Here is a 14,509-nt window from a genome sequence, read left to right on the forward strand (position 1 = left end):
GTACTTCCGGGATGTATGACCTTGGGCAACTTATATAAGGTCTCTCAGCTTCAACAAAATGAGCTTGCTAGCAAGTAGAAACAGTGACAGCATGTGTGTAAATGTATTTATCCTAAGGCATGGCCAATGGTCTGTGTAACACTTTCTTATGAATTACGTGTTAATAGGAGCTAAACTAGATTATTCCATGCTTCTTACTCACTCCCTGGAGTAAATACATTCTGAGAGTTTGGGATCTGTGTTAGCTCTTTCACAAACTAACACATTGCACGTGCTGTCTCTATGGCTCAAACTGTGCATGAACAGTTCCCTGGTGGCCTTTGCTGCAATTCAAACCAAACAGCAAATAGATTTCTGTAAGAACTTGTGTTCACAAAAATAAAGCACGAAAGCATGGAAGCCAGAGCAACGAGTTTCTTCTGGTGTATTTTTAAGTACTGCAATGCAAATATGTTCTTAAGGGAGTTTCGAACATTCCATACTTATATCTTCATTCATTAGTAGGGCAATTAGTCCAGCTGCTTTTAAAGTGTTGTCATTGTTTTTTGACCAGAAATATTAAATATGAAATTTTGTTCCAATATTAGGCTACTTCTTAAAGAAGTAACATCATTAAAACTATTAAATAGAAACTTTATAAGATCTCTTACTTAATATTTCATAGCACAGATTAAATGGTGTCTTTTCCAAGATATATTTTGATCGAGAATGATGATCCTGAACTACATATATTTTTTAAAATTTTTTAATAGGTGGGGAAATGACAAAACTCACTCTCATCTTCAATCAGTGCATATGAAGTCATCTTTCATCAAGTTCCATCTCCTCTAGTCTCATTCGGAACGTATCTCTCTATCTGTTGTTAAACTACGATGACATGTCTGTAGCTATCAGAAAGAGAAGCTGGGAAGAACATGTGACCCAATGGATGGGACAGCCTTTTAATTCTGATGATTATAACCCAGCATGTCATCATGGACTAGTAGCTGACAGCTTGCAGGCAAGTATGGAAAAAGATGCAACTTTAAATGCGGATCGTAAAGAGAGGTGTGTTTCATTACCAGACTGCTGCCATGGTTCAGAGCTGAGAGACTTTCCTGGGAGGCCAATGGGTCACATTTCAAAGGAGGTGGATGAAAATGACAGCCACGAAGGTGAAGATCAGTTTCTTTCTCTAGAGGCTAGCACAGAAACACTAGTGCATGTTTCTGATGAGGATACCGATTCCGATCCATATGTTACAGATGATAAACAGATTTTTGCTACCCAAGGACAAAAAATATCAGACCAACATAGCAACAGAGGAGCAGGCTCCTCAGTAAAGACACTGCCCGTCATGGAAGGTCACCAGAGTCACTCCTGGGGAATGGCTGATGGAGCAGACTTAGCACTGGTCGAAGAAAGGGGGGAGAAAAAAGTTGTAGGCATTGTAAGTAAAAGCCTGGAGCTTTGTAATGATATCAGCTTAAGTGAAATAAAAGATGCATCTAATAAAATAAATGCATGTGACTCTTCGAATGTGAAAGATATCGTGCCCGAGAAGCAATTGCTTAATTCTGCTGTAATTGCTCAGCAACGGAGGAAGCTTGACTTCCCTAAAGATGAACATGAAAGAAACACCTGCAGCGCAGTACAGGATGAGTTCTCGGCCCTTCCTTGCACGGACAGAGGGCTGCCGTTATTAAAAACAGATTCTGGAAGCTGCCTTCTGCAGCCTCCTTCCTGCCCTAGTGGAATGTCAGCTGAAAATGGCCTAGAGAAGAGTGCTTTCTCAGAACCTCAAAACAAAAGTCTCCCAAAGGTCAACTCAGGAGATAGCATGCAGTGCATACACTTAAAGGAAACTCTGGCCACCCAGGAGCCCGCAGATAACCCAGTCAGGCTTCGCAAAAGAAAGGTAAGACACACGCACCAATCATCTGGCTTTGGGGATTTCATAAATATCCTTGTTGCCGTCCCTTATTATTTTGCTCGGATTAAAGAGATGCGTGAGTGTTTCTTTTGCCCTATAGTGTAGCTGCGTAACTCAAAGTGTCTTCTTGGAGAAACCATCAAAATCTGTAAAAATTAAAATATCGTAATAACCAATTCATCTCGCTAACAGGATTTATAATAGTTTGTGAACATTGTATTCTGGAATTGTGTTGAAGGCAGAATTGGTTTCACTTTCTTTAATTGGAATTAAATAGCCACCAGATAGCTCATAGGTCAAGGCCTGTCTGATGAGTGTTCTCTAGTTTTTAGAAAGAAAGAAAGTCATGGTATTTTCTTCATTTAATGTCAATTATTTGAGTTTATTACTTTTTCCCTTTAAAAAGTATTTTTATCATAAAGGGCTATGCATAATGTGAAAAAAGACCCCTTTACATTTACAAAGGCATTACTATCCCCTACCCCCCAAATATGCTGATGCTATTTTAAATAATACTCTGGCACATTTGCCATCAATAGATGTATCAACTTTTCTTTAACTCTTCACCAAAAAGAGCCAATAACTGAAATTATTTTTGATGCCAAGGCCCCTTTGACTAATCCTGTAGGTGCCAGATTCCCCTAAGAAGTTTCCAAGTGAGAGAAGCAAAGATTGGAGTTACAAGAAGCATGGCTTAGCTAGTAGATTCTTGGCCAAAGTTTGTCTTATCTTTAGGATTTTCTCCAAATTCTTCCAACAATGTAGTGCTTTACAATCCTGATATAAGTACAAATATAATTTCTTCTATAAATCCAACATGGTCATTGGCATTGAAAACTCCCTGCAGATTGGACAACATCCTTCCCCTTCTTTTGATATAATATTAGCCCTTAATTGCAATTCTCCTAACACAAAACCAGTGGTCCTAGTTCTGTTCAACTGGGGCTATCTACAATGAGGAAAAAAACTATCTCTAACTCTCTTTGCGGTTAAAAAAAAAAAAGTCTGGTTTCCATACACTGGTTTTGCTAACAAACTGGATCAGTAACGTGTCATAAGTTAGTTTAAATGAAGTCAAAGACTTGACAACAAAGATCAGTGTGCTCAGATTATATGACAACAGAGCATTCTGTGCTTCTGGCAAGCTTGTCCTTCCTTATATATTGTGTTAAAATATTAATGTTCCATAAAGTTGTCATGATTGGCATGCTCTGGTCACTTTTTCAGAAATGTCCATTTATCCTATCAAATCTGTTGGGAATGCAATAATGACATAAGAAATTATTAACTGACCTATGACATAGCTCCTCTAAAATAAGACAAACCCTGCCCAACTGCCGACAGAAACATTAAACATTCCAGAAACATATGCTCACCACTTGGACATTTATATCAATACTAAGAATGCTGGAAAGAATTTGCTCTTGGACATGTCACTATAGCATGGCTACATTATGAGAGCTGTAATTATAACCTATTTACAAGTTCTAACTTAAATATTCTATTTTAAGCATGTCATCATTCTAAAGTGTTATGGCATTGTCTGGTGGAATATTGGCTTTGACTCTACAGCTCATTCGGGATGCTTTGTAATAAACAGATTAAATGCACAATTTCAAGTTTAAGATTTACTCTGGAAAGGTATGATTATGGGAGAAACTTCTATAATCAAAGTCCGTAGGAATTTCTATTCTCTTTTATACTAAATGAATATTAAAATAACCTTTGATGTGGCAATTAGCCATTTTAGAACTTAACCAAAAAAAATAGTAAAACAAATTCATGAAAATATTTGGGCAGAGGTTTTCATCATTATATGTTACTGACAAAAAAAGAAACAACCTGAATTGCCATCAATAAAGAATGTTTAATCATTGCCATATATATACATATATATATATATATATGTATATATATATATATATATAGTTGGAATGCCATGTAGCCATTAAAAAGATACAGTGAGGTCTGTGTGCATTAACTGAATAATGCTCATGAGTGTATGTGGAAGAGGCAGTAGCAGACCACTATGTATAGCACATACCAACCTTATAGGACAAAATGTGTATATAGATATAAATAGGGACATAGGTATAAATCTCTCTGTATGATTAAATAAGACTATGCAAATTCTGGCTAAATAGGCATAAAATTGTTAATAGCAGTTACTTTGAAAGAATTGAATTGAAAGTGTAGAAGCAGGGGATTTTCACCTTTTATCCTATATAATTTTTATAAAAGGTGATAGGATTATGGGTATAATTCATACAATGAACAGAAGTACAAAAACAAAATAATATTAGATACATAAACTATTTGGAGCATTTTCTTCATGGCACAAAATGACCCCTTATATAGTTATGATTGTCATCACTTCTATGAAATGGAGACAGGGTATTTATAAAGTTTTTCAAAATATTGACAAGAGTTCCAAACAACTGTTCCATTCCTAATGCCAGTGAATGTCATTTAAAACAGATAAGCCTTTTGGGGAAGACACACAAACCACATTTTCATGTCTAAGGTGTTAGGTACCAGATGCCGAAAAGAATTTGCTTAATTGTCTATAGCTGTAAAACTATTTGTCAGCCATGGTGATAGCTTTAAGATTAATGCATGTAAAGGTGAAGTAGAATATAAGCTAATAAAATTTTAGTGAGAGAACTTTAATCAGCTTATTATCTGACGGTCATATGAGTGAACCAAATCCTTCACTGAATTTATAAGCATGTTTTTTTTTGGGGGGGCAGGATATAATCAAGAGTCTAAGACTTAAAAAAAAAGAAGACTAAAGTAGAGCTTCTAAGAGTGATCCTCGGAATGTACTGGAATAGCACTGTACTAGACATATCATTGTACTTTAGATACACATTATCATTCCTTGAAACCTATAAATCTTGGCAGGCATTCATTATTTTGCATGATGTATTTTTTGTTGTTTTCCAGCATTATTTCTGGCCATCAAGGATAGCTACACATATATTTATGAAGAGTCTCAAGTAGAGAGGACTGCATTTGTGTATATATAAATATGAATCTTCTAAGCTAATAATTCTCCTAAATATGATGAAATACGTCATTAAATTGAAGCCACTGAAATCGAAGGAAAACCAAGTAGATTAGGAACAGACGTGAGCAAATGAGTCAGAAGGTCGCATGGCATATGACCAGCGCTTATAGAGCGTGGGTGGGTCTTTGGGGTAAGGCAGCTGGTTAAGAGCAATTCTCAGAGACAAATTCCACAGAAATCTGGAGGAGGGAGTCAGTCTAAGAAGTGGTCTCTTTAAACCAAATGAGATGTGAAGATGGAAAATATGTAGGGAAAGACTTGAGGTTAGACTTTTTTAAAGAACTAGTGTATTTGTTCTTGATGGTGGTTAGCTAATTAAAGAGAGTTCAAAATTCAGTCTTCTCTAGAGACTATTTAAATAGTTCCCAAAGTTTTACATAACCATGATAGTTTTATAAATGTATGAACATGTTTTTATTTGCTCACATAAAACATAAACCATATTACAAAGCAATATAAACTCCAAAATATCAAGCAAAAATGATCTGAACCTTGAGAAGACACCTAATTCCACATTCGAACAAAAATCTCACATTCCAACCATAAACTAAACTCTGTCATTTATGCTATAGTTTTGACTGCCGTTGTAGAAAACCAGCATAAAAATGACTTAAACAATATCTTTTTTCTCACATACACATAATAATTGAATATAAATAGTTCTGGGCCAATATGTAGCCTATATGTTTTCAAAGCCCCAGGTTCCTTTGATGTAACTGCTCTACCACCTTGATCACTTATCGGTAGTCAAGTCAGTGGGAAGAGGAGAGAGTGCAGGGTTGGACACACTCCTGTGTAAAGGCAGAATCCAGAAGGGACACACTTCTTTTTCCCTCATATTTCATGTGCTAGAATTTAGTTGCATGGCCACACTTAACAATAAGGGCCGAGAAATGGAGTCTGTATTCTGGATAAGCAGGTGTCTGCTATAAATTCTATTATCAAAGAAGGAGAAATTTTATAATGAAGTATAACTCATAACATTAAATATGTTGAAGAACAACACCGTACCATAAATCTATTCCAGTATATGATGGCATGTCGTGAAAGGAATAAACAGGCTGCTATATGTCGTGTGGTATTTTCTATAAATACTTGATTTATTTCACACTTTCTGTGTTAAGAAACAATGAACCATGAGAGACTGTGGACTCTGGGAAACAAACTGAGGGCTTCAGAGGGGAGGGGGGTGGGGGATTGGGATAGACCGGTGATGGGTATTAAGGAGGGCACATATTGCATGGTGCACTGGGTGTTATACGCAAATAATGAATCATGGAACATTGCATCAAAAACTGGGGATGTACTGTGTGGTGACTAATATAACAAAATAAAAATTATAAAAAAAAAAGAAAAGAAAAAAGAACAATTCAAAGTGATGCTGACCAAATGCTGTATCTTTTTTAATGGAAAACTTCCCAGAAGCAAAACATTATATTGTATATACTGTACTTTATCTCTGGACAAATGTAATACATTAATTAGAAATAACTGATAAAATCAAGTATTTTCTCCTTACCCTATCTCTAAAATATGTATAAATTCAGGAAAAGTACACTCATACTTAAAATGACTTTCTCATTCCTTCTATGACCTTCTTGTTTTTTTCTGTCTCCTGAATGCTTATGTGGGAGCCTTGTAGCATGAGGAGGCTGTCATTGACCAATGCGTGACATAAAGAACATAGTAAATTATGCAAAAGATAGAATGGACAAAGATAGGAAGCCAGCTGGAAGAATTTAAAAGGGAAGGAAAAAATTGTCTAAGAAATAAAAAACGAAAAGATAGTTAAGCTAAGGCCTTAAGATATGTTGAGTGAAAGCAAGGACTAGTGGGAGAATTAGAGTTTGTTAATAAGCCTAGTATCATTTGACAAGGAAGGAAGGAGTAGAAAGCAAGAAAAGTGTGTGTGTGTGTGTATATATATATATGTGTACATATATATATATATATAGCGTTGCAGATAGATTCATAATAACAGTATGATTTTACACTAAGTTCACACGAGTTTTAAAGACACAGTCTTGTTGAATAGATTGCATTGTTTTCAAACTTTGTTTCCCTAGGTCAAGGATTAGGGCTGGCAGAGAAGTCATTACCCAATGGAAAGCTGGCATGTAGATCAATAACGTTAGGTCTTCCCAGCCATATTTTAACTGGGTTAGTGTCCCAGGTACATCTGGTAACTTCACTAATAGCTCATTGTGTGTTGTTAGGCCACTGAAATCCATCAAATTATTTCATGCCATTTAAACTGGCTTTTGCCTTATAAACAACTAGAAAGCCAAAAACATATTTGCAGATATTTGGGGCTCAAATATATTGCCTCCTAATAAACATGATTCCCCTAAAACCATGTAGAAATACAAAAAAAAAAAAAAAAAAAACAAAACCCAAAAAAACCAACCCCAAACCAACCCACATTCAATTATATGATAAAAGATAAACCAGATATAGTGTCTGATAAAACCAATCAGTAACAAATATTGAGCATTTTCAATATCTCAAGCCCTATTCCACGTATCTGGTACACCACTGCGAGCCAGATAGCAGTTCCTTACATTGTGAAGCATATAGTCCCTGAAACACTGCTGGAGTTACCAAGTAAGACTTCTGTTTGACTAACATGTAAGGCTAGCGTCACAGGGAGGTGACAGTAGTGTGAGAGAAAGAGAGAAGCGGTGGGGCACAGGAAGAGGAGGAGAAGGAAAGGAGAAAGAGAAAGAGGAACGGAGAGAAGGACAAGCTATGACAGGATACCAAGAGAAGCCCCAGTCAATTGCAAGGGAAAGCAACAATAAAGTCCTTGACAAGAAGTGGATTTGTGGCAGGCTGGAATCAGATCCTATTTCAGCATGATGCAGTTGTGGTTATCACCAGCAGGAGTTTAACAAGGAGACAAGGAACATGAATTTGAGTCCAGTGATTATAGAGCAGGTGGAGATAAATTATTGTTATTATCAGTTCCTTTGAGGAACTCCACTGAGTAGAGCTAGCCCTCCGGGGCTGTATCTCCACCAGGCTGAAGGTGAAGCCCCCATTGAGCTTCTATTTCAAGATCCTCAAATAGTTTCCCTGGGGGGACTTTGCTCAGCCAAATTAGTTGCTTGATTCAGTCTTCACTCATAGAAGACGCCTCTCTTTTATAACGTTTACTACAAAATCATTCGATCGCACCACTGCTAACTAAAGCATAAGCTTGGTGGGGGCAGTTTTGTGTCTGTAGCATTTCAAATATTTATCTGTATCATTCAGCCCCGGGCTTAGACCTCTATTCATAAGTGTTTGAATGAATGAACAGTCCTGTCATGGTAAAGGATTTATTTTCAGAAGACAAAATCAGGTGCCTACAGCCCACTTATAAAAATGCAGAATTGGAGCCATACAAACCACATTAGAAACCAGATATCCCATGCTTTGTACCATAATCTCCTATCTGTGCTCCCTGCTGGTTCCATGCTAAACCAGAGCATGATGGAGGAGGGAGAAAAGGACTATGTAAAATCTGGGTCTCTGAGGCAGCCTTCAAGTTTGATTATTATTACTGTTGGTCTCAAAACAACTAATTCATTGTAAATATTCCACCACAGAGAAATCTGAGGGGTTAATGTTATTTAGAAGCTACTCAGTTATTTCCAGAGAGGAATGGGCAAGAGTAAGTGTAGAGAAGGAAACTATTAGAATATCCATTCACATTGATTTTTAATGTATCCTTTAATTTTATATACATTTTTAAAAGATATATATTAATACAAAAGTATATATGTTACAGTTTATAAGTAAATAACATACACATGGTCACTGAGGAGCACATGATCAAAAAGGTTGGGAAGCCACTGGTTCAGAAATTCTCCAACTTTTCTGGTTTATGTCATTCTGAGGAAGTTGGGGGTGGAGTGGAGGGGAAATGACAGGAAAAATAGAGTAAGAGATTGAAAGACAAATGAGTAGGAGAGATTAAGGGATTTGTTTAGAAGGTGTCAGACAATAGTAAATTTCTTTGTAATTTATATCATGAAAACCACATAAAGTAGGGAGATTTGCTGCCAGGTGCCTCTAAGGCAGAAAAATACACACTGAATGAGAGCAATTAGATCTGGATGTTTCTTGTTCCAGATTTTTTTTTTTTTAAAGTAGTTATGATGTGTGATGGGCCTCTGATCCAAGCAGTGACTTGGACCCAAACTGCAAATTTACATTATTAGTAACAAGATCATTAATAAATTCACATGACTCAACATTAGCTTTTATTGGAACAAGAATTAATACACGTTTATGATGTTATTTTAAATAATTAATGGCTATTTCAGAGCCAGTTGCACATTAGAGGCTATCATAATGGTGTAACTGATTTAGTTTCTTCCTCATGGATTTCTGTTACTATAAACCAGGACCAACTTATTAATCTTTTAATACCAACAAAACCACCATAGGTTTTGGCTGCCTCCCTCGAAGAAATGCCAATATCCACAAAAGTTGGGATAACTAACATAGCCTACAGAACAGGGCCCTGCCTCTGTTATCTGGGCACTAACCGCAGTGATGCCAACAGACCCTATTCACTTTCTGGCTCGTGTTCTTAGAAGTAAAGTACTTATCCCTCCTGCCAACAAGATCTCTATTCCACAGATAATGTTCTGTCAAGAAAAGTATAGTGCTACTTTAGAGATAACCTTACAATTTTCAAAGGTAACATAAACAAATAGGAAAACATACTTTTATTCTTTTTTTCAGTTCTGTTTCTACATTGGCACAGGAATAAAACTAGTGATTCATGAAACTCTTTGATTTGGGGTTCTATTTTTTGAGCCACCGGAACTTGATTGTATATACATTCAAGGTTTTTATAGACATTAAAAGTTAACCCAGAGGCTTAAAAACAAAGTGGAAATAGCATTATTATTTGGTCTAGAAAATGAATAGCTTGGTCTGACCTTGATTTTCTTTTTTTTTTTTTTAATTTTTTTTATTATATTATGTTAGTCACCATACAGTACATCCCTGGTTTTTGATGTAAAGTTCGATGATTCATTAGTTGCATATAACACCCAGTGCACCATGCAATAAGTGCCCTCCCCACCACCCATCACCAGCCTATCCCATTCCCCCACCGCCCTCCCCTCTGAAGCCCTCAGTTTGTTTCTCAGAGTCCATAGTCTCTCATACTTCATTCCCCCTTCTGATTACCCTCCCCTTTCTTTATCCCTTTCTTCTCCTACTGATCTTCCTAGTTCTTATGTTCCATAGATGAGAGAAACCATATGATAATTGTCTTGATTTTCTAACCGAGAGAATAAGCTATTGATGAGGGAAAAGAGCACAGTCTAAATTGAAGGGTGTCATTTAATCTTCGTAAAGCTTATATGTCCCTATAAAAAAATGAAGACAACATTCTGTACATCATAAGGTTGCTAGAACATTAAATGAGATAGAAAATGTGATTAAACAAACTACCTGGTACAATTCCTGTAACAATCCGTTTTTTAACCAAAATTTGAGGTGAATTGACTGTTACATAACTGCAAAATTACAGAAAGACTCTATATTCATAGCATAAGTAGCAGTCAGGGTCAGTAGCTACTTTAGTTGGGAGATTTCGGGAGTGCTGCATGGCCCATGGTAAGCCTCCACACCGTCTACGCTATGGGTATGCATAGAACCAAGTAAGGAAACCAATGGACTCTGAAACCAAGTTGTTTCCCTCAGTTTAGCTTTGTAATCTTGTATGTTGCTGAACTTCTCTGTGCTTCAGTTTTTTCATCTGTATAATGGAATACTTCACTCTGTTGTTAGGAAGATTGAATGTTAATATATAGAAGTAATGAGAACAGTGCCTGACACATAGATAACACCATGGACTTTAGCTATTAGTAGCAGTAGTTTTTGTGGTTTGTTTTACTAAATTGTCCTATAGATCTGCAAATAAGCTGAATCGAGAATAGATATGGGGAAAGACTGACAAAATTTGAGAGAGCATTTAGAAAGTAAGTCAACCCACATGGACATCTTTGCTATCTAAATATCATTATATAGTAAAACCTGGAATATGCACTCATTGACTAAATAAATATTAAGTAGCTTCCCTTTCCCAGCACTTTGTCATGTGTGATATAAGATCTGGATAAAAATCATATATGCAGTATTAAAATCTATGGAGCTAGGAGTATTAGAGGCTAGCAGAGGGACCCTATCCCTGTGAGGAAGTCAAAGAAGGTTTCACCAAGTGATGCCTGAGCTGAGCTTTGAAGGGCGCAAAGGCAGTGCCCTTGTGAGAATGAAGGAAAGGAGTCTCTCTGTCCCCACTTTACTGTTTTTGAGAAGTAAAATTTTATTTTCTTTAAATACACAGATTTCAGTATTAGGGAGTAAATGAAATAAACAAATACTTCAAGAAAACCATTTTGTAAACAGTCACTTTTAAATGCTAAGGTGTCTTTTGCAAACTATTTCATGGTGATATAAACATCAAAAGCGGAGGACAGTACTTCATATGCCATACTTTAGCTTAGGCAAAGCAACTTTCTGTTTTCAAACTTATATTTTTAGTTTCTGGGCTCACTTTATGAGAGAGAGAGAGAGAGAAGAAAGAAAGAAAGAAAGAAAGAAAGAAAGAAAGAAAGAAAGAAAGAAAGAAAGAAAGAAAGAAAGAAAGAAAGAGAAAAAGAAAGAAAGAAAAGAAAGAAAAGGAAGGAAGGAAGGGAGGGAGGGAAGGAAGGAGAGAAAGAAAGAAAGAAAGAAAGAAAGAAAGAAAGAAAGAAAGAAAGAAAAGAAAGAAAGAAAGAAAGAAAGAAAGAAAGAAAGAAAGAAAGAAAAGAAAGAAAAGAAAAGAAAAAAGAAAGAAAGAAAGGGAGGGAGGAGGGAAGGAAGGAGAGGGAGGGAGGGAGGGAGGGAGGGAGGGAGGGAGGGAGGAAGGAAAGGAAAGGAAAGAAGGAAGGATGGATTTGATTTTGGCATACTAATGAGTCCTGAAAAAAAAAATGCTAGCTGTGTTAATTTGCTCCCAACTAGTATTTGGTTAGCAAAAAAAGTGAAATGAAGAACACGAACATTTGCTTGATGACAAAACATTATCGGGAGATGTACTCACAAAATGGTTCAACTCTAAAAGGGTGATGAGACAGTGATTCTCAATAATTTTCATACTCTCATAGATATGTAAGAATCGTCTGTGGAGTGCTACTAATAACTTTTTATGATGGGCAATCATAAGGTGATTTAAAAGCATAACTGACTAAAAACATAAGAAGTAAAAAAGCAAGAGAATAATTCCTTGTTTGTTAAAAATTCAATTCTGATTACAGTGTTTCACCTTCCACTCACATATTGGCCTAATGCACAACTGGAAATTTTCTTTAGAGTCACTTTGAAGTGGTACCCAAAGGTTCTTCAGTCAGAGTATAACAGATGAGAAATGTACTTCATGAATATCTGATAAAAGGTCAAATTTCAATTTTCATCTTCCCTGAGTTTAAATAAAGGAATTCTTTAATAGTAAGAGCCCACAGTCTCTCTGAGTGATGTGAATTGTCTGACAGATGACAATGTGTGCAGAGGACAGCACTCTGACCATGCTGTTCATCCTCTGTTACACAGTGAAAGATCGGGGCTCACGCTCAGTGTGCTGACAACAACCTTCATTTTCAACACTGTGATTTAAGTATTATTTAGAGTCAGTGTCAGTTTGTACCACAAAATCCATTCCATGAGTTTTTGAATGAGTTAAACTTTTCTTAAGAGAATTGTGAAGTGTACAAAGCCTATAGCAAGAATGTTAAGGATAAAATAAGTTTACTGAACAAAAATATTACATAGGTATATACATAGATGTAAATTAATATATATATATATATATAATACATATATAAAAATTACATGCCTGTATAAATTAATTTTCAATGTCTGCAGTAATCAGGCACAATCTGAGATGCTGTATTTGGCTTCCTGAAACAATACAGTCTTTATTAAGACTTGGAGTAGAGGATGTGACAAAAAACAGAGGAAGTAAGTGATCACTACCACAGGGACATTTGCAAGTTGGCTGGTGGTGTTCTACTCCCAAAGAAACAAATAGCTGAGCTCTTGGGTGCAGAGTTGTTATTTCTCACAGTATTGTATTTGCCATTGGGTATTAGGACTTTCATTTTTACCCATTTCTCAGTAACATCCCTTGTATTTTGTCTTCATTTTATTGTAAGATGGTAGCATGATGTTTAACTTCCTGTCACATGTTCATTTACCCAACAAACAGGACACTGTCCGCTTGACTAGACTGTTGTAGGCAGCATCCTACAAACAAATATGGGATGAAAGACAGAATTCGCTTTTCATAGGTTCATGGAATGTTCCAGCTAGAAGAGACTTTAAACATCCTTGCATTTCACTTTAACTGGAATAATGTGTGTGTATTGACAAGGCCAAGGAGCTATAATTTAGAGTGTTAATAGTGGTATGTCCTGTTACCAATGTAAAGTTGCTGCCCCACGGAGAAGATGCTGAGTTGCATATTATCATGGAGAAGCTATAATTTAAAAGTAATCAGAAAGAATTGGCCAACATCAAAATGTAACACAAACCTAATATTAAGGTTTTTTTGAACGATGAAAGGAAATGTTTTATCCTTCTATTTCAGACATTTGTCCACTTGGTGTGCAAAAAAGAAAAAAAAAACCCACAGCTTTAAGAATTTAACTACCATTTCAGGTATCTGCTGACGAGAATATAAAATAAATTTTTAAAAACTGAAAATAGATTCTAAAATAAAGTTTATTTTTCTCAGCTTCTCCTGGTCTCTAGTTTTATACTAAAAAGTTACTCTTTCCTGAGGCATGAATTTTCATGTAATTCAATTATTCTGTACTCTTTCCCTGTGATCAACACAGACTTTTATCATAAATATTATCTCTATCCACTTAGAAGTTACAAAGTGGTTTCTCTCAGATGTCTTCAGTGTTTGGGTTGAGGCATGATAAATTTTAAACAAGCTGAAAAGTATTTCAAACAAGTTCCATACTGTGAGCAATCATTGAGGAGGCAGGAGAGAAAGGAAATTAGCCAGCAGATTTCAGTATAATCTTCACACAAATTTTTTAAACATATTAGTGATTATGTAAAGCTCTAAATTTTTATATTTAAAATTTGACGTACACTAGAAACAGAAAGCATGCGAGGTTGTCTGTCAGCCTATTCTGGGCAACTTAAAATGGAAATAAATCTGTTCTTTACATGCAATACATTATAGTTATTGTAATCCTAAATTTCCAAACCTGAACACTGAGATCATTTATTTTATTGATAGAAAATGAATGGGATAGGCCGGTGATGGGTAGTAAGGAGGGCACATATTGCATGGTGCACTGGGTGTTATACACAACTAATGAATCATCGAGCCTTACATCGAAAACAGGGGATGTACTGTATGGTGACTAACATAATATAATAAAAAATCATTATAAAAAAAAAGAAAATGAATAGGCAATAGTCGTATTGCTTACAGGAAGCCAGTTGAGTATGAATTTTAATTTCTCTCA

General features: G+C 36.0%; 1 protein-coding gene across 2 annotated transcripts in view; it reads left to right on the forward strand.

Annotated features, from left to right (window-relative positions):
• Positions 1-14,509, forward strand: part of DLC1 (DLC1 Rho GTPase activating protein) — a 401,280-nt gene that overhangs the window by 13,548 nt on the left and 373,223 nt on the right. For both annotated transcript variants that reach the window (XM_045810850.2, XM_045810849.2), the window contains exon 2: positions 753-1,897. In XM_045810850.2, coding sequence (XP_045666806.2) covers positions 878-1,897 — 1,020 coding nt within the window. In that variant the 5' untranslated portion in view covers positions 753-877. The remainder of the gene's footprint in view (positions 1-752; positions 1,898-14,509) is intronic.

The sequence above is a fragment of the Ursus americanus genome, chromosome 27 (assembly GCF_024610735.1).
Source record: "Ursus americanus isolate L20-20 chromosome 27, mUrsAme1.1.p, whole genome shotgun sequence".
Taxonomy (NCBI): Eukaryota; Metazoa; Chordata; class Mammalia; order Carnivora; family Ursidae; genus Ursus; species Ursus americanus.